The following is a 25629-nucleotide window of genomic DNA, read 5'->3' on the forward strand; positions in this document are numbered from 1 at the left end:
TCCAAATTACACCTGTCCATCGGTAGGTTGCACTATAACATTCAGATTGAAATTTCCTCTTCCTCTTTTCCCATTGACCAGCTCAATAGCAAAGGCAACATCAAAGTCTTTTATTTGAGTCAGTTCTGTTTTGTATTTGTCTCGATTCCCTGTTTTATGCCTACAGTACCTGGAATTTTCACATGGTCTCTGATACAATTGGTGGACAGGTGCAAAGTTAAGCTTCTAAGGTTTATACAGTTGTATTTCTAATGTTCTTTACCATTAAAAAAACCTGAAAGCTTGAGAGGGGAAACCCCAATTTTTTTTCCTTTAAACTTAGCTTTGTTCAGGTATCTTCTTCCTTGAATAGATCAGTTTTCTGATTTAAGTATGTAGGTGTTTACAGTGTGGACTTACCTATTAAACTGGAAAGAATGCAAAATGTAATTGCAAACCCTCACAATTAGCAAGATGACTCATGGGAACCAATGGTACCTAGAACTACACTTGGTAACCTTTTTTTCACGAACACTGTAGGACATTCACTTCTGAAGGCATGCAAACCAACCGTGGCAGAAGTATTGGCTGGGGATAACTGGAGTGTTGCAGTTCAGCTGATTTCATGCTCTTCCGAACTAGGATCTCACCACAGGTTTAAGACAAAAAAACGGAATAACTTGAGCGCAACCCTGTCGGCATTAGAGAATACATTTTTTGTCTTATTAACACCCAGTGACAGCTAATGCAAGACCCTACTAACTCTATCTGCTGTACTGGGAGCACGGCACGCACTGGCGGATGAGGCCGCCATGCCATGCTGGAGCCGCTGAAAGCAATCGCTGAACGACATAACGGGAAACCAGCACCCAGCCTGCCGCTCCTCCCTCTCCCACCTCAAACGCGGCACCGCCTTTCGCTGCGTGGGAACAGCGAACACCGGCAGCGAGCCAGGCCGGGGCAAGGGGGCCCCTGAGGGGCGGGGAGGCTGAGGCGGCGCCCACCCCGCGGCGTCGGGCCGGCCGCCCTGTGTGCCCTCACGGCGAGGAGGGGGGCAGGGGAGAGGCGCTGCCGGACCCCCCTCCTCCCCGACCCGCCGCAGGGGGTACGGCGGCAGCTACCCCGGCGCCGCCGCCAGACGCTGACCGTCACCTCAGCCCCACCCCGCCGCCGGCGGCCTCCCCCGCCTGGCGCGCTGCCTGCCGGGAAATGGAGTCTTCCCGGGCCCCAACCGCTCCCTGCCGCGCCACTGGCAGGGCGGCACCAGACTACAGGTACCACAATGCATCGCGCGGCAGAACCGGATGTTTTCCGGTGCCGCGCGGCCCCGGGCAGTGTAGTTTGTCGGCGGAGAGCCGCCGGGCGGCGGGAGGCGAGGGGGGAGACTCCAAGGACTACAACTCCCGTCGGGCAGTGCGGCGCGGCGGGACGTGGTGTCGTGCCGTGCCGTGCGGCACCGGCTCGGTGTGTGAGGGGCGGTGTTTCGGCCTCCCCGTTACTGATAGCCCCGGCTCGCTGCCGCGCTTTGCGTCTGCGGCAGTTAAAGACAGATCCGGGGTGGGGGGCGGGGAAATATGGAGCTTGGCATAGCGGGGGCGCGGGGCGGCGCCTGAACGGCGGCGGTCGCGCCTCCGGTAGCGCCATGGATAGCCGGTGCTATGGGTGTGCGTCCAAGTTCTCTGTCTTCAAGAAAGAGGCAAGTCCGGCTGAGGGGGGTCGGGAGCGGCGGCGAGGCGGAGCCCGGCCGGGCCCGCGGGCGCCTCCCCTGCAGTGCGAGGGCCGGAGCGGGAAGCCTGGCTCCCTGGGCGCCGGGGCGCGCTTCCCGACCAGCATCCAGCGTTGTTGTCATCGCTTACTGAGCTCTCGTGGTGGCTATGTCTTTAAATACGTGTGATCACACTGGGGAAAAAAAAAAAGCGTCATTAGATGTCGTCCTTCTAATCCAATACTCGGGCATTGTCTCAGAATTCCCCACATACACGCTTTATATTATACTATGGGATGAAATGGTGTCTCTGCTTCTAGCAGGAGTTAGGTGCTGGCGTGCAAAGGCTCTCGAGAGCCTCCACGTCTTCAGCAGCAGCTAATGATACAGTTCTCTTAAAAAATCAGCATACCCCCAGCGGTATTTTTAGCGCACCTTGGCATGGGCGTTGTTCCTGCATACGGCCAGCCAGAGCAATGGGGTGTGTATGGTGACTAGGTGATGATGATGAAGCCCTGTCCTGCCCCTCTCTTGTATCTTCGCAGTGTGGATGCAAGAACTGCGGGCGGTCGTTCTGCTCAGGCTGCCTTAGCTTCAGTGCTGTTGTTCCCCGCTGTGGAAACGCTCAGCAGAAGGTGTGCAAGCAGTGTCACGGAAAACTAACTGGGTAAGATGGGAGTGTTTCTTCACTCGAAGACAGTGTCCCACTTTGTTTCTTCATTTTGCATCCCGGTGTTGTATTGCAGATTTCTGCGTGAGAGCTGTGCCTTGCACTTGTGCGTGCACACTGCCTGTGCCCTGGAGTTTCAAGCCAGGCTGTTACTGAACTGCTGTTGCATGAGCTGTGCAGTCCAAAGATGGGAATCGGGATTTGTGAGGCTGTTGTCTATGGTGACAGAGTGCTCTGAAAGAACCAGGTTTAAATCTTCATGGATGGACACTGAACACCTGTGGATATCTTAGGTAGACGAGACCAGGTTAAGCCCCACCATGTTACTGCCCAGAAATCTACACCCCTTTGAAAGCAAGGGCACTCTTTTCAGATGTGTAGCAGTTGAACAGCCTGACAGTAAGGTGTTCAAAGTGTTATTACTTCTGTGGGCAAACAGTGACACAAATCCTCATTGTTGAGGGGTTTCTGCTATGTGTAGTATGAAGGCTTAAAATTTTGTAGCATAAAATCAGTTTGCTTTTAAAAGAAAAAAAATATACAAACATAACCTGTAGATTGCCTGTTGAAAACCAAAAAAATGTAATTCAGTAGCAGTATGGGTTATACACATGAACAAGTAACACAAGAGCACGAGTGTACACCAGAACCCCTCTCAACAAATTCTTCTGCATACTCTTCCTTTTCTTGCATTTCTCTTACCTCTCTTCCTCACTTCTCTCCCATGGCAAGGAATTTTCACCAGTGAGTGCGGAATTTTCTGGCTCTGCAGGTGTCTAAAGGCGAAGAACCTTTCATTAGTAGAGGTCTTCATTTCGGAAGCACTGGCTCATGAAAACTGTGAGCTATTGATGGTGAAAATACAGTATTCACTCATTCAGTTTTGACATTTTCTGATTTCCCTTTACAACTTCAAAGCCATTAAGAACACAGGGCAGCCTTTCTCCATGTTTCTTTTGTGGTTCTCCCCCCCGCCCCCCCAGTTTGTTTAATATCAGCACTGTAGAGTTACAGCAGAAAAAAATCCTTCCTGACTGGATAGCAGGTAGATAATACACATAGGCTACAGCTCTGTAAGCTGCATGTATTGTTGTTCATGCAAACAGCTTTCAGAACTGAAACCTTAGAACTGTAAAGTGGTCCAACAATGTTGCATTCATTCGTTACTATACAAGCCTTAGCACAGTGCGGATGTGTTTGTAGCTGTGACTTCTAAGAATGAATAAAATATACTACCTACCTTACGTAAGTGTGTAGTTTAGCAGCTCAACCCGAATACAGTAAAGGAAGATAGTTACACAGGGTGTGTTTGTGCTGCGCAGTGTTCAAGTGTGCTAGAAGATGTCGTTATGATATTGGTAGTTATATAATAATTTTTGTAACGTTTTGTTTAGCTTGTGCATTATATAATTCTGTGTTTGTTGCATGCCACAGCTCCTTTCAGAGTGTTCTGCTGCATGGAAGCTAATTACGCTGGGAGTCTTACCTAACTACTCTCTGTCTGCTCTCTGAACTGGGAGGTGCAGGCTGTGAGAGGCCAGGGGTATTTCAGTCCCTCCTCCTTTGGATCACTTGTGACCATATTAAATCACAGTTTGCCCAGATGCAAACCAACTGGACCGAAGGACTAGAAATGAAGTCCCCTGCTGCCCCAGCCATCTATATTATCTTAATCCTTTTCATAAGCTGATCGCTCTCCATATTAATGAGGTTATGAAAGGGGCTGTACCCAGAGGTCGAGAAACATACAGTGATTCCTCTTGAGTTGAGAGACTAGATGATTGAAGCATTGCCAGTATCTTGAGTTCAGAGAAATTGTTTTTGTCTTCCAGAGAGGGATCTCAAAGCAGTTCAGCAAAATGGTCACCACCAGAAAACTACAAAAAGTGAGTTGCACTTGCCAATCAGACAGTTGTTTCTGCCGCAGAGTAGCCTTTCAGGCCCTCACTCCTCTTCCCCTATAGATACCAGCAAAAGTGGGCTGTGTGATGTGGGTATTTGCTTGTTCAGAATTAGATTAAGAATGGGGCTTTTGTTTTGTTGTTTGGGTTTTTCATTTGTTTGGTTTTGGGGGTGGGGTGTGTGCTCTTTTGAATAGACTCCTGAACAGCCACCTGCCTACATTTATTTGTGACTGATCGGGGTCGGCTTGGAAACAGGAACCTGGTGGTGAAATGTTCCTTGTCTCCTTGGAAATGGTGCCAGGTGTGCTGCTTCTGTGAGCTAAGGTTTTCCTTACTCTTGGGAGTACCTCGTTGTGCTGATATGGGAGAGTCTGGTACGGGAGGGAGTGGTTTCTGTCTGTTTTATGCTGATGTTCATCAAATAGCCTGTTGGGTTCACAGAGGATGTTTTCATATGTCAGGGTTTAAACCCCCATTCTCAATTGTCATGTCTTTTTTCCATCATTGTCACAGGCGTGTAGCAGCTTTTGAGGCTAAGCAAAACCGGCTGAAAGAACAACAGAAGGCAGCTGCAAAACCCCCAAGTCAAGCAGGCTCCAGATACCAGGGGCTCTCAAAAGAGGATAGAGCTATTGCAGAAAGACTGGAGAGGCTCAGGGAGGAAAGGAAACCAAGTGAGTTTTGGAGGATACTGGAGATACCTTGGGTGGGAACACTACTACTTGGAAACATGGAACCTGGAGGGAGAGGGAAGTACTGGGCTTTCAGAGCCTGCCTTTTTACAGAATTGAAGGGTTAAAATTGGACAGAGCATCCATGTCCTGCTGCCACAATGGCCAGAATCTGCAATGATTTTAGATGAATGTTCTGGTTTCTTTTTGCTTTTTGGGGTTTCCCTTGAAACCGCTTCTCAGTTTTGGGGCAGTATCTCACCTGTAAAATCACTTTCTCATTTTCCATTGTTTGGGATAAAAGCCTGTGTCAAGCCCAATAGGAGCAGAATGAAATGAGGGTCTTTAGCCAAACTATTTTTCAGGATGTTTCTTGTAGGTCATTGTCCTGGGCAACAGCAGTGCCAGTCTCTGTGGGATTATGTTCTGGCCAGCCTTGCCTCACAGAGGAGAAAAAGGACTCTTATCCCAGTCCATAGCTGTCAGGTTCTAGGACAGCCTTGTGGTGCTTGTGGGAGAATAAACTATTTAAAAAATGATACGTGATCTCTAAAAGGAAAAGAACACACTGCAGAGTGGTTACCTGATTATCATAGTAGCATAGGATCATTTAGGTTGGAAAAGACCTTTAAGACCATCAAGTCCAACTGTAAACCTAACACTGCCAAGTCCATCGCTAAACCATGTCCCTAAATACCACATCTACATGTCTTTTAAATACCTCCAAGGATGGCAACTCAACCACTTCCCTGCAGCCTGTTACAATGCTTTATAACACTTTCCTAATATCCAATCTAAACTTCCCCTGGCACAACTTGAGGCCATTTCCTCTCGTCCTGTTATGTGGCGGGGGAAGGTTTCAGGCTGATATGCCTAGGATTATATTAAGGGATGTGGGAGCAATGGACTGTACTGCCTAAATGACACTTATTTCTCTGCTTGTCCCTAGTATCCCGAGTCAACTGATTGCCAAATAGCATTACCCTAATACTCACCTTATGGCTAGGAGATAAACTGTGAAGGAGGCAAGGACTTGGAAGGAAAGGATAGCAGTTAGTGTTAGGGTAGTCTCCGAGTCACTGCAGTATGATGCCTCATTCACGTCAGGGGCTGAGGGAGGTTTTTGCTCAGGTGTTCAGTCTGATTCTGGAAAGAAATACAATTTTAAGGAAAAAAAAAAAATTGAAGCCTTTTGTTTTCAATAACAGTAATCTCCTCCCTTGGGTTATTGTGAATTGCAGAGTCCATCCCTACTCAGGCTGAGATCGAAGCTAGGCTGGCTGCCCTGAAGGAGGACTGCCGGGGACCCGTTCCATCCACACAGGAAATGGAGGACCGGTTGGCCATCCTGCAGGGGAGAGATCCTCCTTCCCAGGCTCCCAGACCTGTAAGCTCCCTCAGCTCTTTAGCCAGCAATGTGTTCTGAGGTGACACCGTAACTGGTGTCCCAGCATGTTAGCTATTCTTCCTTCTTCAGCTTTTTTGTGTCCAGGTGGTTCAGAAATCTCCATTTCCTGTTTTGTCATTGCTCCAGAAGCAAATGGCCAGCCTTTACCAGTTCACTGCTTTAGTTTGAATGCAGTATGTTCCTTTATATCAAACATAGTTCATGTGTTTATTTTCAACAATAGATGCTAAGTTTTTTTTTCCTCTCAACCCATTTGTATACCTAAGTGGTCTGACATTTTTTCCGAGCTGTTTGTCTGTGTTTGGGGCTTATCAGCCCTCCCTTCTAATTGTATCTTGTAGTTGTTACTGCATCCCAGCTGGGCAAAATCCTGTTAATTATTCCAGAAATGGAAGCATGGAGTGGTTAGTCTGAGATTGCAGAGGAATGAGTTGGATATATGCCTTCAAAGCCTATATGAATGATCTTGTCCCTGAGAAATTGTTTTCTCATGCTCCTTTTTCAGCAGTGCTGCGCACCCAGCTGTTACCAGGCCGCTGGCTGGCACTGTTGAGAATGAAATTTTATTGACATTGGAGGTAGTGGCAGAGCTGGGGTTGGGACCCAGCACCATGTAGTCCTATACATTCAGCACCACTTTGCCTTGTTTGGGTGACTGCTTTTAGAGTTGTGCTCATTCAGCACCTCTGGGAATGAAGCCCTGAAAGTCTTACACCAGATAAGCTGAGACTCAGATAAGCTGAGACTCTCAAGATCAGTGGATGCATCTTTTTATGCTGCTCGCACCTAGGGTGATCTTGGTTACCCAACTTTTCCTGTGATTGAGTATGCCACTTTCCTTTCCTTTGCCTTTTCCCATGCCCTCCTTGTTTCTTAGGTACACCAACCTCCTGATACCAGAAGTCTGGTCCAGCAGACAGATGACCTGTTAACTCAACTGTCTGAGGAAGTTGCCATTGATGAGCACTACAGACCAAGACTCCAGCCTCAAGGTATCTATTTTGGCTTCCAAAGACCTGTTTCTGTCTAATAATGTATGTGCTCTAGTGAGAAGGGAATATGTGCCTCCCTATGTAGCTTACAGGTGAGCTGGGTGTCCAGTTTCTCCTTATCTCACTGTCTTTGCTTGGAGATGGTTCCTTCTCAGGGTTGTATTATTCAGATTGCTCTTCTCTTTTTCTCTAAGGTGACCCTTCCCTGGGGAAGAGCTGTTGCTACTCCTAACACACATGTGCTCTGTTACAAACCATTAGAATCTGGGATACCATTATCTTCCTAGCTGCAGTGCTTTCTCTGTAATCTCACTGTAAAACGCAGATTCGCTCACTTTCTTCTCTTCATGGACAGTGCAGATCCTACTGTGGCATGCCTTCTCCCACTACTATCCAGATTAATGGAGAGCAGCAAGCGCTCTCATACCATTGCTTTAGTCATGTTGTCTGTGCCCAAGGAACATTGCTGCCTAGTCACCAGCATGTTCTGTGTGTCTGTTTGCAGCTGTTAGTAGCCAAAGTTTGAATGATCTCAATCGGGAAAGTGAAGATTATGTTTGCCCTGCAAATCTGGACCCAAAACAGCTAGAGGAAGAGAAGAATAAACTTCTGGCAGAAGCTGCTGCTGAGCTGCGGGAAGAGAACACTAGGCAGGAAAAGATCCTACAAGTTGCCAAGAGACTGGCAGCACTCAGAGGCGAGGACCCAGAGAAAGGTGGGTAGCAGGCGAGAACACAGTGCCAAGAGAGGAACCAGGTTCCCGTGACAGAGTGATTTCTTTTCCAAGAGGCATTTATCCATTTAATTCCTCTCTTCTGCAAGAAACAGACTGACATTTGGTTCTGTCTGTAAAGTTGTACAGGTTGGTTCATCATGAAATCAGTATGAAAGATCTTAGTTGAGGGTAAAGGCTGGAGCTGTAAGGTCAGACTGCCTTGTCTTGCACCCTTCTTTGTGATAATTCTAGCATGTTCTGGTGAGGTTAACAAAGCTTTTAAAAGCAAAGCTCTGTTTATGGTGGGGATTTTTTCCTTCCCTCTTCCAGTATTAAAAACAAACAGTAATGCCCTTTTTGAGGAGTCCCCATCTAAAAGGATCTGTCTGTGCCAGGTGTGGGTACAGTCTCCTGTCTCTTACCCCTGCAGTTACACTGGAAACCTATAAACTCCCTGACAGTGATGAGGAAGTGGCTGAAGAGGAAGCCATTCGCAGAGTGCTAAAACAGGTCAGAAGTGGCAGCTGTGGCATGTTTATCTTCCTCCCAGTGCGTATGTTACCTGGTGAGCGTGCAAAGGATGTGTTTCTGTTCCTGGGCAGAGTTTCATTCCTTCCCCTCCTAGTGCTTTTCCAATACTAGCTCCCAAAGGCCATTCAGCTACAGGCAATTGACAAAATTACTTCTAGTCTGTAATATTGTCTTCCTCATTCATGCTTAGTGTCTCTTGTGGTGTGTCTCTCCTCTCCAACCCCACTCTCCTGGTACTTCCTTACTTCTTGTTTTACCTTTTCCCCCACCCAGCTGGAACATGGATGATGAGGTGCATGCTGTTTAGCACAGCTTATGCCTAGATTTCTTTCTAAAATGTCTATGAATTGTCTTGCAGGCAGACATGAGCTTTCTGTGCTTAAGTTTCTGCCTGATTACAGTCCACATGCGCATGATTAGCATGATGTTGAGGGTCTGCTGATAGCTGCACTGCAAAGCAGAGTGTGCTAGCTGAAGGCCCCTGCTGCTACGCTGACTGTTCACAAATGTATGCACAGTGTTCAGATTGCAGACAGAGCAAGCTCACATCTGTCTGGATAACACCAGATGTATTCAGACTTGTCGTCTCCTGTTACTGCATGAGAGCAAGGAGAAGGGCAGGAGGTTTAGAGCCTAGAATGAGGCTCCCAACTGTTTGAAACAAGAGGCTTCTTGCTTTCTGTTGTTACCAGCTCGCAGAGGAAGCAGCCCTGGATGAAGCAAGTGGATTCAACATTCCTCCAGATCAGACCACCCAACCAGGACCCTTGCAACAGAACCTGCTTAAGAAAACAAAACAAAAGGTCAGTGAGCTGGTCAGGATCTCTTGAAATTACATGTTCCAGGGTCCCAGGAGAGTACAGTTCTGCAGCGGAAGTTTGCTGTATCCTACACTTGATGCAGGGAAAAACAAAAAAAACCAACCAGCTTCTCCAGAGCAGACAAGCTGAGTGACTTCTACAAGGCTGACCAGCCCTGAGCACAGCTGTGAGTCATCCTTGTACTTTTAAAAGGAATTGCTCCCTGGAATACAATTCTTTTCAGGCTGGCTTCTGAATGGGATGGTGGCCTCTAAACCCAGAGAAGTTAGCATAGACCTTGCAAGATGGATAGTAGAGAAGGAATTTTTAACTCACCAATACAATTACACCAAGGCGGCCATGGTCTAGTACCATATAGCCTGAACCAGGGTAAGTGGGAGGTTTGCCAGTGCTTTCAGCATGTGCAGAATAGAATCTCTAGATAGTAGTCGACTGTCTGTGTTCTCATATAATGTCAGAGGAAGGAATTAGTAACAAGATGTCCTATGCTTAGAATGGATTCCAGCCTATTATGGAAACACATACACCTTTTCTAATGTATATTACAAGAACTAAATGGACCTGTGACTCACAGACACCTGACAGGCCTGTCCCCAGTGGAAGAAATTATTTAATTGTAAGCATTATTTGAAGACATCCATTTCACAGGTATGCCACCTTGCACTTCTGGGATTACTGATGTAAAAGATAGTGCCATCTTACTGCTGTTGTGTTGGGAAGCTGCCTTTGCCAGTGTCCAGGCACTGTGTCCCAGTGTGTGTATGGCTGTTCAGTTCCACAAGAATTCTCTGTAATGCAGAGGGAGACAATAGATGGCATTATAGATAGATTTTAGATTATAATTTCAGAAGATCTTTTTGGCCCAACCTCAGGTACAAATCAATAGTAGGGCCCTTTTGGCAAATCCCTTCCTTTGTCCCCCAGTTTTCTTTCTATAACAGGGAGAAACCCTCCCCCCCGCCCCGCTGCTTTCTCTTCCTGCATAACTGCTTTCAGCAAAACTGCTTCATCGCTTGCCTTTGCAGCAAGGATTGTCAGTCACTTGGTATTGTTGTGGTGTCTGCCAGAAGATCTGGGCTTCATGCCCTTAACACAGTATGGACAATGTTGGTGTATATTGCTGTAGACACTAAATGAGGTTGAATACCTGTTTACCTTCTGAGCAACGTAGATTCATGAGCAAATGATAGGGAGTACCTCAGGGTTTTATTTAACAACCTAGATATATGTGGAGCCTATCCTCGGGCTCTGGGTAAGTTCACCTCACAGACTTAGGGTCAACAGAGAGTGAACTGCAGACCATGTGACATGTCATTGTGGCCATCATGCATTACAATGAAAGTCTTGTATTGTCTCCGCTGGGGTTTGAATTCTGTGTTTCTGTTTTCTTTGTGAATTAGAGCCAGACTCCAACCACCACAACTCTTGCCAGGGCAGATGACAGTGATGAGGATGAGTTACCCTGGTGCTGTATCTGCAACGAAGATGCCACTTTGCGCTGCCATGGCTGTGATGGGGACCTCTACTGCCAGCGCTGTTTTCGGTAAGTCTTGTGGTTCCTCTCGGTCTGAGAGGTGGGCCATGGGTAAGCTTGGCTGCTTTTGTTTGTTCTTCCTGTTGAGCAGAAAAGCAGGCAGTAGAAGGGAAGATTTGAGGAACCCAGATCTGAGCTGAATGCTAGTCATTACGGAAATACTTTGTGCAATCAGTAGTTATCCCAGGTTTCAGGGACTAAACTGGTCCTAGGCAGAAATGATCTGTCTGTACTGCTCCAGTGCATGTTTGGGCACATTGTCTGAGCGTTCTCTGGAGCAACTGATGTGCTGCATTGTGTGGGATGGGATAAGCGAGACCATTGTTCAGCGACTCCTATGGCTTGTTAATGACATTGATGGGCGATCTGGGCTGGATTCCCATAAGAGGGGAGATCAGATAGTATAAATTTCTGAGGCTTTTCTTAGGTTGAGACTCTGCAGTCTTAAACCATGTAAAAAAAATCTCTGAAATATGTATGGGCGAGCCTTTTTTCCTCAGTCAGGCCTTGCAGCAGCTATAATCTTGGTTCTTAAATATCTATCTGTAGCTTGATTTTTGACAAAAAGGTTGAGTGTCTCAAATTTGGAGGGTTAATTCCTTTGAATACAAAGCTGTTCCTTACAGCTTGTGTGGCTTCTCTTTTTCATGCCTCAAAAGTATTGGGTAGTTGGCTGGGTTCTCAGATTAGTGCTGGATGCTATTTAGACAGCAGGATGCTAAGAATCTTCTTGGGATAGTAAGAGATGCTTTTGTGTATATTCTCTCCTTTCTTGCAAATGTTTGTGTAGAGAGATGGAAATGGAGTGGGGGAGAACATATGAAAATGGTAAGAAAACATATGTCTGGCAATGTTAGATGATTAAAAACAAAACAAACAAACAAAAGTATCAGCAAACATCAGTAAAAGTCGAATCAGCAGTCTGGCAAGTGAGTTATCAGTTGCATGCTGCAGATGCAAGCCTGTGTCTTACTCAACACTGCACGCTTCTGAGCATGGTTAAGACAGCTGCCAGTACACTGCATTTTAGCCACAACAGTTATTTTTCAGAGCTGTGTGGAGCAGACTGTCACTTTGACTGTTGTTATAGTAGTTGCTAACGTGCCTGAGAATCACAGACATGGTGCTGAAAATGAGACACCAGTTACTCCCTCTTTCAGTCTCTCTAAGAGGGAAAGAGACAGAGGGACCTATTGTCATTTCCCATTCCAGCAGGCAAGGATGAGCAGACCTTTCCAGAAAGCACCTCAGAGGTTTCTGTTACAAGCAAATATCTTAAGTAGTCAGTCCACGTGGCTGCCAGTCAGGTCCTCACAGCTAACCCTTGGATAGGTTTCTAGTTAAGGGCTGCTGGGAGACACCTTGTGCAGTGGCTAAGGGTGAGTACCCTGCCTGGCTATTTACTTCTGACTGCACTTTATGTTTGCTTCTCAGGGAAGGCCATGATGAGTTTGACCTGAAGGACCACCGCACCTCCCGCTATCATCTTCCTTGCAAGTAGAAGTGATCACACTCTTCATGGGCAGAAAAAGAGATGGAGAACAGGAAAAGAGAGGAGTCGGCCAGATGGGAAGAGTCCTAATGGATTTGGAGCCAAAACGGGTGATGTTTTGGACAGTTAAAGGATGTGCTGTACTCTGAGAGAGGCTTGGAGGGCGTGTGACTTTGTCCTCACAAATGCAACCAGAGAAGTGCAGGTTTGCTGTGCATGCTTGGGGATAAATGAGGACTTGATATGAGGAGGTGGATACATGTCTGTAAATACAGACAGTAAGGCAATGCAGGTAGCAGTAAAGATGTGTGTTTCAGGCAGTACCGACTGGCTGATAAGTAACTTCCTGCTTTTGCTAACAGCTTATACACTGGTTCAACAGGCAGCAAAGCACGTCGCACTAAGAAAACTGTCTACGTCGTGATCATGTGTGTGATGAGAACTTCAAAAGCATAATAAAAACTATTTGCAGAGGCCTGTGGTTAAAGTCTCTCCTGGAAATGCCTGATAGCCCTCTACAAAGTGTTGCCCTCTTGTAATGGTATCTTAGTCCTAGTGTTAAGTGGCTTAGGGAAAGATGAAGGATCATGAAGTCATCAAAAATGTTTCTGTGGTGTGGCTGGAAAAGGTGCAGGGGCTATTCTGCCTTCACGGGCAGTGTTGCTCATGTACTTGAAATGAAGGATGCTTTGTAAAGGTAGTCTGCTACTGGTGCAGTGTTGCAATCTGCAGTGGCTGTGCCGAGGTTCCATGTGGTCTGTAAGAGCAACATGTTAGTCTGGAAGAGTTGTGTATTAGTCTGAAAGTGGGGTTTGGCTGTCTTTATTTGGTGCCCTGGTAGGATAAAGATGTTACCTGCGTGATGCTCTTTATCTGGCTATGAGAGAAGCTCAGTTTAATATGCTCATACCCCTCCCTGGAGACTTGCCAGCGACCAAAGCACCCAGAATTGCTTCAGACTTGCCCTAAATTGGCTCTAATATCCCATCAGGATGAGCTCTTCCCAGGAGTATAATGTGACGTTTGAGACAGCTCTCTAAGGTTGACGAGTTCCAATGGCAAAAAAATCAAGGATTTGCCTTTGACAGGGAGTTTCCGATGAATCTTGCCTGGCTGGTTTGACACTGCCACTCCCAGCTGTCTGCCCTGCCCCTGTGCTTAAGGTCACTGCCTCTGTAGGCAAGTAGGCGAGCTGATGAAACAGTGTTTGCCTGCACCTCAGCCATCCCTGGTCAGAGCACAGCAAATAAACTACTGCTGAAGATGGGTTTGTGTTAATATGCTGGACTGGATCAGGCCCCTCAACAGAAAACAGTATCGGGCAATATAGAATAGTAATACTGCAGGTTAACACACTAAAAATTGCAAGTGTATCCAGCAGTGCCATCAAAACCCTTTTGTTACGAAGGGGTGGCAAAATGTGACTTTTGTGGAGGATCTTCTTTCTCCTGGCAGTCCTTGCTTCACCAGTGCCTGCCTCTTTGTGACAGGTAGACAGGAGAACTACTTAGTTGTTCTGATGTGAGAGCTCACAGTGAGCCCTGCGTTACACAAAATTTATGTAGAGAGTTACTGCCCTGAGGAGCTTGCAGTCTTAAAAATAAAAAAATGCTGTTCTGGCTTTGTGTTACTGTAGGAATGACACTTTTTCATTGCTGTTTGATCCGGATAATTAGTCTGATAGCAAGACAGCCCAATTCTGTCTTAGGTTAAATCCTTTGTATTTTGCATGTACAGGAAAAGATGCAAATACCTGGTTTTATGTCTCTTCTAAGACTGATCCACTCCTTTGAGCTTTAGTCTGTGTCCTTTCCAAGCAGTTAGTAGACATTTTAATTCTTGCTTTACAGCTGCCTTTTTTTTTTTTTTTTTTTAAGTATCTTAGTGTGAGCTGGTGTGCTACTTCCGACATTTTGAATGCTTCATCAGCCACAACCAAACTTTGAGCTCCTTGTGCAGTTAGGCAGCCTGTGTCTTTAAGCCCTGCCCTGTTCACATCAGTAGTAAAGGAGTAGGTTACAGCTGGAAGCAGTTCATATAGTTTCCCAGACTGGTTTCTGTGGGGTCATCCCAAGGAATCCAGAAAGGCACCCAACCCAGTACCTGAAATAGAACTTAGTCATACATGGAAGAGTCTCTTCAGTCATACACACACGCTGATGCTTTCCCTGCACCACTAATGGACGTTTTTGTGGCTGCTGAGCTTTCTGCGTGTAATTGGCCATTTTAGTGGCAACCCAGTCACTTTCCCCTGAAAAGCCATTCCCACTGCAGCTGTTGCCTCAGTGACCTCCATGTAGGAGGGGTAGAAGGGGTATCTAGATCAGCTGTCTGTAGGAAGCAAACTTAGCTGAATCTGTCATTGTGAAAGGAATGCTGTGTGACCTTTAAGTGGGCAGTTCACATTTAGCTGTGTTGTTTCTTACTCCCTGTCCTTGTCTTTGAAAAGGTGCTAGTAAACAAGTAAAGATACTGGTAAACAATCAGTTCCTGACAGGCCAGATAACTTCAGTCATAGCCATTCAAGGACTGAAGAGAGCTTGGCATCTTCAAGAAAGAGAATTAGCTTCTTTGCTTCTCTTTGTAGCATGCAATGAGGGCACAAGATTTTCTTTCCGTCTTAAAATGTTTCATATGTGAACTATCAAATGTAAGTTCCACCCCAACAAGAATTCAAAATAATGATAACACAAATTCAACTTGGATTAGCTTCCAAAGAGAGGTCTCAGTTTAGTTCAACTGCATTAACTTTCATTTTGCTGTGGTTCACAAGCATGCATGTTGTCTCAAGTGCTGTAACATGGTCATGTGTCCAAATGTAGCAGCCAGAATATTTTTAAAGGCAATATAAGTGTTGATCATAACTAAGGGAAAATTGCTTTAAAGGTTAGTTTATACATCTTCATAAACCTTCAATTAAAAAAGCACATGAACTTTCATACACTCTTACTTATCTTGGTATAATCAAGAGGGCAAAGTTTCTTTTTCTTTTAAGAAACATTCTTACACAGTATCTCCATAGCAAACATTGCAGCCTTATGCTGATGGTGCTGAGAAACAGTTAACTGGAAGCTGTTTGGTTAAAAAAAAAAAAAAAAAAAAAAAAATTTAGTCTATCCTTATGGTCTAGGCTGAGAACAGCCAAAAAGTAAGTATGATTTACTAATTTTCAGAACTAAAGAAAAAGAAGTTGCTCTGATTGTCTTATGTTGCTTTTTTCTTTTGTACCAGTGAGACAAGAAATCATCTTGCTTTGCTCCCCGTGCTTACACTGTGCTCATTTGAAGCACTCTCATGTGGTAGTGATGTCCTTATGTATCAGAACCAACTGTACATCATAGGGGCTGCAGCTTACTCTTTTTCTGCTACTTGTAGAATAAGCACAAAGACAACTTCTGTCAAGTGGAGTTTCAAGAACCTGCTTTTTCCTGGGTTCTAACAATGTCTGCCTTAAAGCATAAACAAAAATTCTCTTTGCATCACTCCATATTGAGGGAATACAGAACAATGCCCAGGGTGGAGAAAATATCTTGGGCCAGAGGAGAGGCATCTCAGGTCTTCGTGCTGTCACAGCTCAGCAAGATAAAACAAAGCCTCCTGGTAGGGTACGTAATTAATCTGGACTCCTGTGCACTACTGTGCTGCAGCTAATTACAGCTCTAGTTTAGGACACTCAGCTCATGGCCTGTCCACCTACATCTTCCACCTGAACTTCTGTTTGAACCTAGTCTGTTTTTACAGTGCTCAGTGCTCTTTTGTCAGTGTGCTGCTCTCCTTTCTCAAGGGGTGTGATTACATGAGTCTTAGCCGGTGTCAGTCCATGAGCAATGCCAGATCTACAACCAGTGCAGCTCTGGATTTAATTTTGTTATTTTACTTACAAATTTGAGATTTCAGGAGGGCAGGCATGTCCTATTAGCCCCTCACTAAGCCAAAAATGGCATGTCCCTAGGGCTAGCATAGATATATATGGACCTGATAAAGAAAGACCATTTCTCCAACCCAGTGGGTGAGGCTTATTGCCTCTTGGAGCAGCTTTAGGACAAGGTATGAGCTGCATGGCTTGCAAACTTCCAGGAGGCTGTCACGTACAAGAACAGCATGTGAAGGGAAGCAAGCCCTTACATCACAGCTGTTACTGCAGCTTGGATTTTGTCCGCTCAGAGATGTGCACAGCCCACAGCTTGATCACTGGCACTTCTGCTGGAAAACAGGAGGGAAGCAAAAGGTAATAGTCATCACCCTGTTACTGATAAAGATGAAAAGACTAACGTATTTAAGATATTACTGGTCCAGCCCAAGCGTTCTCGTTTGTCTTTGTTAGGTAACCTGCATGTCCCTTTTGTTCCGGAGTTGGCCCCTTCTGTCCCTGTCTGACAAAACATGCACTCAAAAGCTAACCTTGGACATACTGGTACGTAGGAGCCCCTCTAGATGCGACTCAGCAACTCATGTCTTGTGTTTGAGTGGCAGGCATGAGAGCATAGGGGCAGGACATAATGTGAGAATCTGCTCTGCCTAAGCAATCAGCCTCCATTTGCTGTCTTATTTCCTAGCCACATGTGTCAAATTACTGACTTGCTGAGAGGCTGGATATAGTTTCCTGTCTATTTTTCCAGCCACACGTTAGTTGTAACCAGAAGAGTTTGTGTAGCCAGACAATGTGTCCTACTTCACCTCTCATTTGTGAGACCTACCTGTCTGCAAAAGACTTGCTCTGAGATGCTCCCTGCAGGGAGATTGGGAGCAGGTTATTTTTTCACTTCAGTTTTTCTTTAGTGTCTAAAAAGAGAGCAAAAGCAAGCAGTGCACAGCTCGTTTTCTCTGGTTTAATATACAAAATAAGCATTTTTCCAACATCTTTTTTAAATGATGAGAAAAATAATTCCCAGACCTTGCTCCTTTAGAAGACGCTTCTAAATCATTAAGTCCTAAATTCCACAAAAAGGAAAACCAATCTCTCCTCCATTTATCCTTAGCAGCTGTTTCACTAACTTCCCCTTAAGTAGACCAGGTGCACTTAAACATTTTCCTTCCATCCTACTGTGTATTTTCTGTCCAACCTTCATGAATAGCAGGGGCTTAATAAGACTTACAAAGTACATGCAATGCTGTAGAGTCAGGTACAGCAGTAACAGGCAGGAGATCACAGCTGGGTCCCAGCCAGACTGAAACAGGGTGCAGCTTAACAGTAACTGACTTTCCATGTTGATGAATAAGTGATAACCAATGCCTTGTTTTCCTTGCAGTGGACAGAAAGAAAGAAGTCTTGATGAGCTCCTGAGAATTGTATTCAATGCTTCTCAGCCAGCATGGAAATTCCTAGAAGAAACTAAAGGAAGGACATCTTGTGCTGTTCCCCAAGTTAACATGTCCTTTAAGAATCAGGAAAATGTACAATCTAGCTCCCTGCTGTATGCGTAGATCTGGAAGGAGCGGAGACTTCAAACCACTGGTAGAAAGTTCACAAACTTGGTGATGTTTCTCAACAACAGTATGTCCTAAACATATTCTGAAGTGGTGTTGCTGATCCTGGTTTTTGTGGGGAAGATACACGTTTCCTTGTGACCAAAGCTGGGTGTTCCATGTGGGCAAAGTCATTTCTTCTGACGATTGGTGATTCTCCGGAGACCTTTCAATCGACTAAGCAATTCCGTAATGAAGTCCTGCAATGAGAATTGGTTGAAGAAGGATGTCATGTTAATTCCAGTACTCGCCAGCCCAAAGAGTACTATGGTGCTTGCATTATTCCCACATTCGCCTTCATATGTTGAACAGAAACCAGAATTTTGACGTGTATTGAGCAAACCTATCTTTTAGCTTAGGAAAAGAGACCTTTTGATGGACGAGAAGGGTGTAAAAGCCCCTCTACTTCCCTTCCCTATCTCCCTCTGGAGCAGCCATGTTTACTTTCTCCCCAGGAGCCAGCCTGCCCCTCTTCATCTCAGATACCTGCTTCTTCCACCTTGAGATGACTTCACGATGTTGTTATCCCCTGTTAGGATCCACTGCTTCCTGTTGCCACCATAACCTCCTGCCCACTTCTGCTGCCCTCCCAATCTAGGGCAAAACAAGCTGTCCCTCTTGTTGAACCTGTAAAGCTCCATGTTGTGGATTGCAAACCATCTCGGAGCTGTGCCAATTCTACAAGGAAGTGGCTGGCAGAGAAGAGGTGGAGCAGAACACACACAGGACTAATGATAACCTGGAGCAGGGGTTGAGGACAGGCAGAGCAGATAGATGAGCAGTTAATGGAGATAAACCCCAACTACTTTGCTGACACAGCCAAGGACTATGAACTAAACTGGACCATCTGGTTATTACAAGCAGAAGTCAATGTGAGTAGTGCAAACTTTACCCTCTACATGACAAGTAACATCACCATAAAGGAGTGTGCAGCTTTTCTTCACCCAAAGAGGTAGCTACATGTCCTTGTAATTAGGCAAGGTCACTGGAAGTATCGCAGCTTGTTACCATTTGTGCGTTGCCATTTGGTAACTCAGCTTTGGAAGCTCAGTTTGGAAGCTCAGCTTTCTCACTTGGGTGATCACAGGTTGCCTGCCACAGCATGCTCTGGAAGTAAATGCCTAGTATCATACATACCTTTTCAGTCAGTCCCTTCAGAGGAAACCAGTTTGATTCCTCTGTCTGCTCTCTGGGAATAGGCTGCTGTGATCTTTTAAGGGGACTGGATTCAAGACCACCAGAGTGAAAGTACGTATTTTTGCCAATGGGGCAGTAGTATCTGTTTGTAGCTAGCAAGTACCATGCTGTCTGCAGGATACTTTCATGGCTCATGAATCAGTAGAGCAAACTTTTCAGTTCTTTCTCTGGGAATGTGGGGTTCTTGCCTAAGATCTGAAATTCAGACACTCTGAAAACTATTTCCCTATTGCCAGCCTTGTCTGCTGAACCCCTACTAGGAGACTATCTGTAATGATTGCTACAGCCAAGTTTAATTTCAATGACAGTCATGCATCCACCTCATTTTCTGTATGTTCATCACTGTACAGCTACATAGGCTCGATGAGACGTGGAGACTGATGAATGGTGTCCAAGCACAATGTTCACGTGCAATGCATGTGCCTGAAGCAGTGATGGGGGACCCTGTTTTGCACAGGTATGCAGTGCAGTGAAGGCAATTGCTGTGTGGTGCATGCACTACACTGCAAAGTATTGGGCTCCACTCCTTTGGACATTGTGACAGCTTGTGGGATTTCTAACTCTCTAACTCAAAACCAGTACTTGTAAAGTTCACGTGGGAAAAAAAAAACCACGTGTAAAACTAACTTACATGGCCACTGCTCAACAATTATCTGTCCAACCCAATCTGAGGGCCATCCTACATTCTTGTCACTCATAACACTAGAGTGGTTTAAGCTAAGAATGCATTTAGTCAACAGTGTGCAAGATAGTTACATGAGCTGTATCACTGCCTATGGCTTTTCTGCACTGAGGGCCAAATAACAACTCAGTCTGGTCAGCTTAGGATGTCCAAAACATGGAATGAACTTTCTTTGGTTGTAAAGCATATCTTGCTTGCTCCACTGCTCTGCCTTCAGCTCATCCATGTAGATTTACATGTATTTTTCTAACACAGCAGAATAAAGTGGCAAACACTTCCCACTGGGAATTAAACAAATCTGCAGTGTCATGTTAGGCACAGTAATATCTTGGCTATTCAGCCAAGCAGCAACAAAGACACACTCTTACAGCACAGTATAACACACACACACGCGCACGTATATATAGATAGGTAGATAGATAGATAGATAGATAGATGGTGCATCACTCACCTCCGTCGGACTGGAGCACTCATGGAGGATTTCCTAAAAACCAAGGAGGAGTAATTTTAGAATTTTATGAGTTGACCTATTCTCCCGTCCCTACAAAAAGGGTATATAATCTTACTACATTTGAGAGGCTAAGACACAGGGAAGCATCATGCAATGCTGTATACACATATGCTGTACCCCACACACCACTACTACTCTTTATGAAGGAAGTCCCTAACTTAAAGTCACCAAGTCCCTCTATCTGACCTGTAGTTTTAATTTCTGTTCTTCATTAGGGACGTCCAGGAGATCTTCAAGATCAATTTGTGGTTCAGGAGCTGCTGCCTCTGTTTCCTCTCTTAGCTAAAAAGAAAAGAAAAAAAAAAAATACACAGTTAATAAACCTTTAAACTTGTAAGAACTCTAGAGGCCATCTTTAAAGAACTGAGCAGCTGAGAAGGAACTAGTTACAATAAAACCATGCTGCAAAGTTGAAGTCAAGATATGAATCGTTTCAAAATCAGGAGGTTCTTATAAAGAGGGCATGGATTACTGCAGGGGGGTTGGGTTCGATGATCTGTCAAGGTCCCTTCCAACCTAAAGCATTCTATGATTCCGGCCCCCTCTGTGGTGTCTGCTACAGCCACACATCCTGATGTACACGTTCTTCATCTTTTCCCACCTGAACCCTTGATACCACTGCTCAGGGATTGTCATCCATCATGGGAAGACCCTTTCAAGAATATCCAAAGACAATTGCCAACTGCAATGCAATATAAGGCAGCCTGGGACAGCCCTCATCTATGAAGAGGTTGCACAAGTGTTCACCAAACAGAAATCCAGTAGGCTTAATCTTAGAGAGGCACAACTAAAATATAAGGAGATTTTAGGCTTTTAGGCTCAATACATTCACATAGTTAGTATTTATACTAAGGCTTTTTGCAGTAATGGAGAGAAAAACAATTACGCTTTTGAAAGGCCTAACAACATTTTGCCAGCTTTCTCTAACAGGATATAACGTATTTATATTTCATATATATATTTTATATATATCATATAGAAGAGGGATATAATAGTCTCCTTTAATGTAAGAGAGACCCCAAGCTTTGGTGATTGGAGTAATAATCTTGTAATGCATGGGGGTGGTAGTTGGAAACATTTGTAAACTTGCTCCCAGACACATTTTAGCTCCACATGTCTCTACAAGACTGTAAGGAAAGCAGGCTGTGGTTTCCAATGTATTTGCAAAATTAATCTTTGTCAACACAACACTAGTGATATTTTAACATAGTAATCAACAGAATAAGGACACTGAGTAAACAGCACAGTACCTGATTGCTGGGTAGCATTTATGGATGTGTGTGTAAAACATTAAACAATAAAGGCAATACTTACGGGAAAAAAGCAAACTTGTTCTGAGCAGTCTCTAATACCAAGCCAGAGAGGAAGTAGAAAACCTTTGTTCAGCTTTGTTACACAGCTGACTTGACAATAAGTAATAAAACAGTTAAATATATTGTACTGTGACCCACACAGCATTTCTTCTTAAAAGTAATAGTTTTCATGTGACTGTTTAGACAACACGTATTGATCCAGCTTGACTTTTTCTCTGGCTAAGAAACTAAATAGGCCAGGAGAGTGAGACAGGGTAGGAACCCCCTATGGCTTTTGTGTTCTGGCTTCCACATGCAGGGAATCATCTTGAAAATCAAAATTGTCTCCTGAGTCTTACTTTTGTTGCACAAAGCCTCCTGACAGTCAATAGCATAGCATTCAGATTATCTGTATCAGGAAGTGAGATCTGAACTAACCTTGCGGTCATTTGAATCTGCAATGCTGTTTATTCTGACTCTCATCACATGGTTTCTGGAAGACACTGAGGAACGCGGCACTGCCAAGGGCAGGTAGAGCAAAGGAAGAAGCTGACAAAGAGACAATGTAATGGAAGTCGATAGATCCAAGGAAGCCCAGACTAGCAGGGCTAACTAAATAGTCTTGCCACAATGCACAGAGGAGAGCAGGAAGACCTGCTGGACACCTGGGTGATTACAACTAATTTACTGTGGCACATATATTTATTTGAAAAGATGCTATGTAACCCCCTGTTGTACCCTATTAACAGTCTCTGACCTGGCACAGCATCACATCATGTAGTTCCTGGTAGCAAATGTCTTAGGTTGGCCCAAATACACCAGGAAGTTGGGAAACCTGTTGTGCTGGAGAGGTGCTAGCAAAGGCAATCCACAGGCAATCTGTTCCTGTAGGGGCATGACTGGATTTCTCACTTGTGCCTGCTGGGATTTTGTAGTAGGGAAAAAAATATCCCCTTTGGGCAGCTACTCTGATGACAGTAAACAGCTCCTAATTCTCCGAAAACCAGAAGTGATAATGTAACCTGACTTGTTTTTCTGAGACCTTTACAGGTGTACATCTGTAGACTTGGGCAAGTAAGAGTAGCACACAGGGAGCCTTATCTTGGGTCATGTTACTGGTGGTACCAAGTGCCTCTTGTCTATCTCAAAAAAACCCCCAAACCAACCCCAAAAAATCCCAAACAAACAAACAAAAAAAAACCCCAACCCCCAAACCTTCTCTTTAAAACTTCAATAATTCCCCAAAATTGTTTGGCAAGATGTTCTGTGACTCAAAGCAGCAGCCATTCTCCTTGCTTATCTCTGGCAAATCTCAACAGCCAGGCTAAGTGCTCTCTGAACCGAGCTAACAACCTCAGGGACAGTCCCTTAAATGCCAGTGCACGCATGGTTGGCAAGCAACACTGTCACTGCCGCTGTTCTTTCGAACAGCCTTCACTCACCGGGACCACCACTCCAGCACTTTGCAGACATGCTGAATTTTGCCTGTCTGACTAGATCTAGCGATAATGTCTGCTCCTATGTACACTATGTAATGTTTCATAATGCATTATCAAGAGGCCTAAGATACAGCTGAGAATTTATTACTATCGTTTTATAAACTATAGAAAACAACTGGAAATTCACAATTAAGTCTTGAAGATATTATGAGCCTTCATCCTTTGTAATTTTTACTAAACAAGCTATAAAATTGTTTGGGAAGTCTAAGAATGTTAATTAACAGAACAGTAATATACTCATTTCAGAGGAGCCAGGCATTTGCGACAGAAGGAAGGACCTTTTTCTCCATATTTGTTTTCTGCTGCAAGTTCTTGGCATAGCATAAATTAAAACAGAAATTAACTATTTTTCTCTCCCAACGTGGCATGAGAACCTGGTATGTTCCCACAAATATCAAATAGGAAACAGTCACACAGAAAATTATCATAATAATGATGATAATAATAAACAAAACCAGCAACAACAATAATAAAGACAGCCTCAGAGACAGTTCCTGAAGTTTGACTCTTCACCCGTGGAGCTGACATCATTCTCTGGCTCTCAAGTCCAGAAAATCAGCCTGGGCAGGCAAAAGCTTCTCTGTACCATCATGGCATGTAGCACAAAAATCGCCTTTCCTGGGCTGTTCTAACATGTCCACTTCCACTGCTGTTTGCAATTTGAAACCACTGATGCTCAGAGTGGAGGACTTTAAGCAATCATCAGCTCTTTTTCCTTGTATCTCAAAAATGTGCTTAATGCTGTGCTGGGGTGCAAATACAGAAAACAGGGCAGAAAGGGCTTGTCAGTTCATTTAGACCATCCCCATCCAGAACATGAATAAGCTGGTTTACGCAATTTGTTAAACCCATCTATGTCTTTCTGTTAAAGATGTACTAGGTTGTAAGTCAAGAAAGTTATGTTCTCTTACTGCATTAGCCATTGCCCTACAGATAAAAGCAAAACCCTTAGTCAAGCTATTTAAATGGGTTTAAGACCATGATGTACAATGTGGGAAATCCTTTCACCTTTTCCTGTACCACACTCCAAAGGAATTATCTCAAACACAGAAAAGCACTATCCCTTCTGAAAGTTCCCAGTGTAAGTGCTATCCATCTAAGCACAAAGTATGAATAGAAGCGATACTACCAGGTTAAAATTTCAGTGTACCCAGACAGTGCTGGAACTTGACTTAAATGTCACACCACCCTGAAGAAAAAATGTCATGTACCCTGCAACAGTTCAAGTAAAGACTGGTACCATTCAGGTGCCGGACCTAGGCACTCCTGGATCTTTCTTAGTGGAACAGCTCTCAGACAGGCAGGAATAATTTAGGAAGGACTGTTCCTGGCACAAAGGGAATCTCGGGCAAGGGAGGCAGCTCTGGGGATTTGTGAAGATGAAGGCATAAGATGTCTACATTTGAGCATAGGGTTTGTTTTTCCTTTTCTTTCTTCCCCTGCTGCCAGTAGCGTGTCCAGACTCTGCAGCCACAGATACAGCATTATCTGGAGTGCGTCATCCAAACAGCAGCTATAGCTATGCTGTTGTGATTAAAAGGAAAAAGGTCAGTAACTCTAACCCAGCTAGCTTAGATACTGCTTGCAACAAAGCCACTCACCACATGGAGCTCAGCAACAAGAGGCATCCCAGGTTTGTACATCTCTCTAGGTTCTGCTACTCATGCTGAGCAATAGCTACACTCCCCCCCTGACCCAGCAGCCACAAGACCAGGCAGTTTAAATTAGTTGGAATATATCGGTCCAAGATTCTCTGACTTGAGACACACCAGTCAGAGAGAGCACTGTAGCAGGTAGCAATAGGATACCTAACAATGACTGAGGATGAGAAGCTATTTCCAGCAAGACAGAGCAAGCAAACTTCTGTCCCAGCACGCAGGGCCTCTAGTCCCATTCACCTGCAAGTGAGGGGCTGATTTGCCCCAGCTACTCACCCGGCACTGGTACAACTCCTGCAGCTGGGCATCGATCCATTCCTCCAGGTCTAGCCAGCGCTGTAGGTCTTTGCGGTTGTACTTGATGGTTAACTTGCCCAGTTTCCTGTGCGATGATCCCTCCCCAGGTTTCTGTGGTGTCTGGAAAGTCACCCGGGGCAGTGCGCTGGAGTTGCTGGCCATCCTCACCGCTTCCTCCTCCTCTGACAGCAGTGGGCTCCGTCACTCCTTTCCTCCGTCTCCTTTACCCAAGGCCTCTCTGCAACTTGTGGCTCACCGCACAAGCTACTCGCAGGCGCCAAAGGCGGGCAGCATTGGTGATCCCACAAAGGTGGGGGAAACCACCCGGCCAGGGCAGCAGCCAGGCTCTGCAGGCAGAGTTACAGCAGCAGATCCTTGGGTTTCACCATCGGCTGTGCTGACAGGAACAGGGAGGCAGGCAGAAGAGTTGTTGTAATAACATCTGTTGTTAAAAGAAGCGAAGAGAACGAGGGAATTGATGAACCAAGTTTGTTAATATTTAACGCAAGTCAGCTCTGAGAGGTGGGGCAGAAGGAGGTTTTAAATGACTGTTTTCCTACAGGCATAACTTACGTGCGTGCATGTGCAATTCCAGAGGGCTGATC

General features: G+C 45.0%; 2 protein-coding genes across 3 annotated transcripts; one reads left to right on the forward strand and one right to left on the reverse strand.

Annotated features, from left to right (window-relative positions):
- The first annotated feature begins 1621 nt into the window (after positions 1-1621).
- ZFYVE19 (zinc finger FYVE-type containing 19) lies at positions 1622-17707 on the forward strand. Of its 2 annotated transcripts, XR_012831128.1 has the most exons (12): positions 1622-1675; positions 2230-2351; positions 4187-4240; positions 4772-4932; positions 6171-6316; positions 7215-7329; positions 7835-8044; positions 8475-8554; positions 9268-9378; positions 10797-10939; positions 12365-12532; positions 17672-17707. XR_012831128.1 is itself a non-coding variant. In XM_075712442.1 (11 exons), exons 1-11 carry the CDS (start codon positions 1622-1624, stop codon positions 12429-12431), a joined length of 1263 nt encoding a protein of 420 aa, XP_075568557.1. In that variant the 3' UTR covers positions 12432-12896. The 2 variants fall into 2 exon arrangements, 1 of the variants encoding a protein (XP_075568557.1); XM_075712442.1 differs by lacking the exon at positions 17672-17707 and having other exon boundaries at positions 12365-12896.
- A 206-nt stretch (positions 17708-17913) lies between these two features.
- On the reverse strand, positions 17914-25186 carry PPP1R14D (protein phosphatase 1 regulatory inhibitor subunit 14D). Its single transcript, XM_075712444.1, has 4 exons — positions 25004-25186; positions 20465-20560; positions 20219-20251; positions 17914-18088 (listed from the first exon to the last, which is right to left on the reverse strand). Exons 1-4 carry the CDS (start codon positions 25184-25186, stop codon positions 18020-18022), a joined length of 381 nt encoding a protein of 126 aa, XP_075568559.1. The 3' UTR covers positions 17914-18019.
- Positions 25187-25629: the final 443 nt, after the last annotated feature.

This window comes from Pelecanus crispus, chromosome 6 (assembly GCF_030463565.1).
Source record: "Pelecanus crispus isolate bPelCri1 chromosome 6, bPelCri1.pri, whole genome shotgun sequence".
In the NCBI taxonomy this organism is placed as follows: Eukaryota; Metazoa; Chordata; class Aves; order Pelecaniformes; family Pelecanidae; genus Pelecanus; species Pelecanus crispus.

Coding starts and splice junctions, on each gene's coding strand:
- PPP1R14D (XM_075712444.1), bottom strand. CDS start 25,186: ATGGCCAGCAACTCCAGCGCACTGCCCCGGGTGACTTTCCAGACACCA. Junction 20,561..25,003: donor AGGAGTTGTACCAGTGCCGG/GTGAGTAGCTGG, acceptor TTTTCTTTTTAG/CTAAGAGAGGAAACAGAGGC. Junction 18,089..20,218: donor AGTGCTCCAGTCCGACGGAG/GTGAGTGATGCA, acceptor TTCTCATTGCAG/GACTTCATTACGGAATTGCT.
- ZFYVE19 (XM_075712442.1), top strand. CDS start 1,622: ATGGATAGCCGGTGCTATGGGTGTGCGTCCAAGTTCTCTGTCTTCAAG. Junction 4,933..6,170: donor CAGGGAGGAAAGGAAACCAA/GTGAGTTTTGGA, acceptor TGTGAATTGCAG/AGTCCATCCCTACTCAGGCT. Junction 8,555..9,267: donor TTCGCAGAGTGCTAAAACAG/GTCAGAAGTGGC, acceptor TGTTGTTACCAG/CTCGCAGAGGAAGCAGCCCT.